Raw genomic sequence first — 4,638 nt, 5'->3', positions numbered from 1 at the left:
AGTAATTTTCCCATCTTTGGTTTAGGATGTGAATTTTTGGGCCATTATAGATTTGGGTGGCTCACACCGCTTGGGCTCATCATGATTTGGTAACCAAACAGTTCACAATGACAGACAATGTTTGGCATGTAAGTTAGAGTCTATTTTAATCATAGAAAGTCAAAATAAGATAAAAAATCAATAACATAAAATGTCATACTTGGGCCTCGTTTGGGAACATGCTAAATTAGTAACTTTTTGACTATTTGGCTAAAATATGAGTTAAAAAAAACTAGTATGTTTGGGATGACCTTTTGGCTTTTTATGAAAATATGTGTAAAAAGTAGAGAGAAAAGGGAATCTTTGACTTTTTGGTATAAGTTGTTGGCTTTTTGGCTTTCTGAGTAACTTTTTGACTTTTTGGCTAAAAGAGCCACTTGCCAAACGAGGCCTTAATTTATAATTATTTTATTTTTTCTTTTACAAAAGTAGAAAATATTAAAATGTTCATCTCAAATAAATTTTTTTTCATAATCTCCAACCTTACTTCTTTGGCATGATATAAAAAAGTCAAAAAGTTATTATTCTATTTAAGTCACATCATATTATTTAAGTCACATCACCTCTCTAAGACATCACTTCAAACCCAACCCATACCCAACTCATATTTCATAAAAAGTCAAAAAATATATTTATTTAGATCATCCAAACTAATTTTTTTAATCCAAACTAAAAGTTGAAAAAACAAACCTACCTCTCAAACGAAGGAAGAGTACAGAGACTCCCTTTGTGTTTTCAATTTTCCAGCCATTTGAAAATTTAGCTTGTTCCACGCAACGCAACACCACACTTTCCCCATCTTTGTCTCTCTTCAACTGTGTATTTTCTCTCTCTAGAACCCTGTCCTAAAGCAGAGAGTAATGGAAGCTGAGAAAGTAGAGAGAAGCGGATCACCATCTTCATCATCACCAAAGAGAAAACCCTTGTCTGACAGCACCAACCTCCTCATCCCCACCCCCACCATCCTTCGCAAGCTCTCTTCCTCCCTCTCCACTACACCTCCATTTCGAAATTCCAAACCCTACAATTCCAAACCCTACAATCCAGACACCAATTCCGACACCAGCATCGGATCATCCAACCACAACCCTAACCCTAGCACCACCTTCAAAACCCATCCTTCAACCCCTTCTCCGCTTTCCATTTCCATTCCTGGTAATCTCTCTCTCTCTCTCTCTCTCTATATATATATATATACATATGTATGTTCATTTGTGTTTCAATTGTGGCTTGATTTGGAATTTGTGGAAATTAGGGGTTTCCATGGTTTAATCCTCTTAATTGAGCATCAGTGAGTATCATATGTGCAATTGTTATTTTAGAATGATGATGATGATGAATTTATTTATCAGTTTCAGATTGTTTGAATTTTGTTCCTCTAGTTCTGTCTCCTAACCCTCCACAAAACCCTACTCAAATCCATGATCTAAACACAGCCAAGATGTTTAATGGTCAGTTGAATAACTATTAAGAGTTGTGTATAATATACTAGATTAAGTGTGAACTGCTGAATTATTGAGGTGTGATGTAATGTGCATTGTTTGTTTGTAGACAAAAGAAAGAAAAAGTAATTCATGAACTAATATTTTGGTATTTTATTTTATTTTAATTTTTTCTCAAGGTAATGGAAGTGAAGAGGCAGACGAGCCTCTTGTAGTTTATAGTCGAAGACAGACTATAGAGAAAACCAAGAAAAATGGGAAGGCAGTTGCTGTGCCTTTTACTTGCTCCCCTCTACAAAAAACCAATGATAAGTTTGAATCTGTGTCTGTTTCTTGCCCACCTCGGCTGAAAACAAAAGATAAAGGGAAGGCCGTCGCCGTACCTCCTAGTTTCTCCTCTCTGGGAAAAACAAAGGATAGAGAGAACGCTGTTTCTGTGCCTATCAGTTTCCGTTCTCTGGTGAATACAAGGAATGAAGGGAAGGCAATTGCTACGCCTTGCCCACCCCTGTCAAGGACCAGGAGGAGACGGTAACACACACACACACTCTCTCTCTCTCTCTCTCTCTCCTGCACTCGCTGCACTATTATGATATTATTACTGCTGGCTTTTGATAGTTTTATTGGGGTAGATTGGAATTTTGTATTTTTCATTAGAGACTATTAAAAGTAGTATGTTATTAGAATATGTAACTCATTGTACAAGTGTATTCCATTGTTGAAAATCGTATTTTGAATTTCGATGAATGTATTTTTTTGTATCCAACCAAATTATTTTCGACTTGAGTTCTCTCTATTTCAAACAATTTACAATTGAAAATACTCATTCTTATTTTTTTGAGAAAAAAAGAAAATCGGACATCCACAGACCACAGTTTTTGAAAACATGAAATACTACAATTGTCGTAAACATTCAATTGACAACCTAGTTGCAAAAAGATAGTGTGCCCACAATATGACCATCAGTCATTGCAGCAAAAGGAACTATCATTTTTTTGTGAAAACTCAACATCCTATCGAAAGACATTGAAAGATGGTCTTATCCCCCATGCTCCCTCTAGAGTGGAAATTTGTTAGTTCATATGATGCATGGTGGATGAAATGTTTTGTTCTAGGTTTTTTGTGTCTTGCTTGTGCCTATGGGTGATATAGACTGACAATCAGAAGGAATTTGTGGTTATTGAAATAATTAGAAATATATGGGCTAAAATGACTCTGATTTTAGTAGTGTCTTTCCTATATGTACCCTGCTCATGTTTACCATTTATACTGATGCTATCTTGTACATTCCTTGTCTCTGAAATAGGAATGAATTTAATGAAGCTGGAAAAATTGGTCTATCTAAATCGTGCAAAGTTCCTCCTGCAAAGCATAAAAAGGTTTGCTAAGCAATTGTCTAGTCTTGTACATGTTTTCTTCATTTTGAACTGATATTGTAATTTACTCTTTTATTTTGGTTTTCGGCCTTCTGATCACAATCCCTTACTTTTTCCTCTCTCTCTCTCTCTCAAACTCTGCTGTGAAATGAAAGTATTGTGTGTGACCAATGTAGTACAACGTTGCCAACGGGTGATTTACTGATGCCGACCATTTGTGCTTTGATCTTCTTCGTATGAAGAAAATGACCAATGTAGTACAACTTTGCTAACTGGTGATCCTCCGGTCCAATTTACCTTTAGTCATACCACATACTCTATCACTCTGTAACATTGTGTTTGGATCATGGATTTGGCAAGAGAAAGGGTAATAGGAAAAAAAAATTAGCTTATATTTCATTCACATTTGCCTCACCTTTCTTTCCCTTTCCAAATCACTATCCAAATCCATGGATACAAACTCAGCCTGAATATTTCCTTTGTGCTGTAGTATGTAGTTCCTTTGTCAGATCCTGCATTGGTGGTTTTTCGGTTAGCAGTTTAATCTGCGTGAGATGTGTTTTGTAGAAGAGGTGCCGGGTATTGCTGGAGCAAGATGTTTCAGAACATGCCTTGCCACAAGAATTTATTGAGGAACAGAGAGCTTACTTTAAAGAGGTTGATGATTTTGAACTACCAGAGGAGGAGATATTAGAAAATGAGTTAGATGAGGAAGAGGAAAACCATTACACGAAATAGTAGAGCACCATAGCCAGTTGACTCTCTTTGTATAGTTACGAGAATACATTCCATGAATATATGCACCTGCTAGAAATTACAGCAATGTAAGTCCTCTGTAACCTTTTTTCCCAAATTCCATGCTGCATTGTTCTAATGCCAAATTTTTTAAAATTGATTTTTTTCTTAGAGGAAAATGTTGCCATGATCAGTTTTAGGATAATACCGTATTGTCTGCATTTGTAAACTCCAGAAGGATTTCTTACAATTGCAAAAGAATGTCAAAATATAGTTAATAGTTGTCAATTCAAGATACGGAAATGTTTATCTGTTTTTCCAAATCATGCAGCGTATCATAACATGCATGTAAACTTTTTTGACATCTTTAAAAATAGGTAAACAAATAAGTATATTTATAGAAAATACAAATATCTGTTGATAACAAAACATTGAACAATGTGTAATTAGTAACATGGCAGAAATTAAGGTTCTCAAAAACAACGGTGTGCATGCATTAAAACTGAATACAATATAAATGAATAGTGAAGATAAAACAAATGCAACAAAAGGTATGAAACTTCAGTGCATTACTATCCTTTCATCAAATAAGTTCATTATTTTTAGTATATGCTTTTGAACTTAAAGATTTAAAAACATGATAGAAAGCAAATGTATTGGTTACTAGGTAATATATCAAATGTTTCTATTCCCATTTCATATTGATATATAAGGAAGTGAAATGAAAAAGGAAAGAACAATAGAAAAAAAAAGTCCTTAATAATTGTCTAATATGTTTTGCATATTGTCTTAACAAACCAATTAGGGAGTGTTTGGGAACAAACTTTTTTGGTTTTTTTGGGGTAAAATAGCACTAAAAGACAATAAAATAGTCAATAAGACAAAATGTCACATCAAACTAATAATCATTTTACTTTTTCTCTCACAAACATCACATCTAACTACAAAAAAATCTAACTATATTTCTAAACACACAAATTTTAACCTCCTAAAATAGTCAAAAACTAAAATAGTTTACTAAAATAGTAACTTTCCAAACACTCACT

General features: G+C 34.3%; 1 protein-coding gene across 3 annotated transcripts; it reads left to right on the top strand.

Moving 5' to 3' along the window:
- Positions 1-731: 731 nt before the first annotated feature.
- On the top strand, positions 732-4,344 carry LOC114317440 (uncharacterized). Of its 3 annotated transcripts, none has more exons than XM_028264139.2 (4): positions 732-1,194; positions 1,661-2,012; positions 2,788-2,860; positions 3,013-3,748. In XM_028264139.2, exons 1-4 carry the CDS (start codon positions 900-902, stop codon positions 3,022-3,024), a joined length of 732 nt encoding a protein of 243 aa, XP_028119940.2. In that variant the 5' UTR covers positions 732-899; the 3' UTR covers positions 3,025-3,748. The 3 variants fall into 3 exon arrangements, with proteins under 3 accessions (XP_028119940.2, XP_028119937.2, XP_028119938.2); XM_028264136.2 differs by having other exon boundaries at positions 747-1,194; positions 3,425-4,344; XM_028264137.2 differs by having other exon boundaries at positions 759-1,194; positions 3,397-3,567.
- The last annotated feature ends 294 nt before the right edge of the window (positions 4,345-4,638 follow it).

Source organism: Camellia sinensis, chromosome 14 (genome assembly GCF_055761805.1).
Source record: "Camellia sinensis isolate YWXY chromosome 14, ASM5576180v1, whole genome shotgun sequence".
Classification (NCBI taxonomy): Eukaryota; Viridiplantae; Streptophyta; class Magnoliopsida; order Ericales; family Theaceae; genus Camellia; species Camellia sinensis.
Note: the sequence above shows the minus strand (reverse complement) of the source record. Positions and strands in the feature narration are given on the sequence as shown.

Excerpts from the sequence above, each read along its gene's own strand:
- LOC114317440 (XM_028264136.2), top strand. The coding sequence starts at position 900 with ATGGAAGCTGAGAAAGTAGAGAGAAGCGGATCACCATCTTCATCATCA. Across the intron at positions 1,195-1,660 it reads GCTTTCCATTTCCATTCCTG|GTAATGGAAGTGAAGAGGCA; the intron begins GTAATCTCTCTC and ends TTTTTTCTCAAG. Across the intron at positions 2,861-3,424 it reads CTCCTGCAAAGCATAAAAAG|AAGAGGTGCCGGGTATTGCT; the intron begins GTTTGCTAAGCA and ends TGTGTTTTGTAG.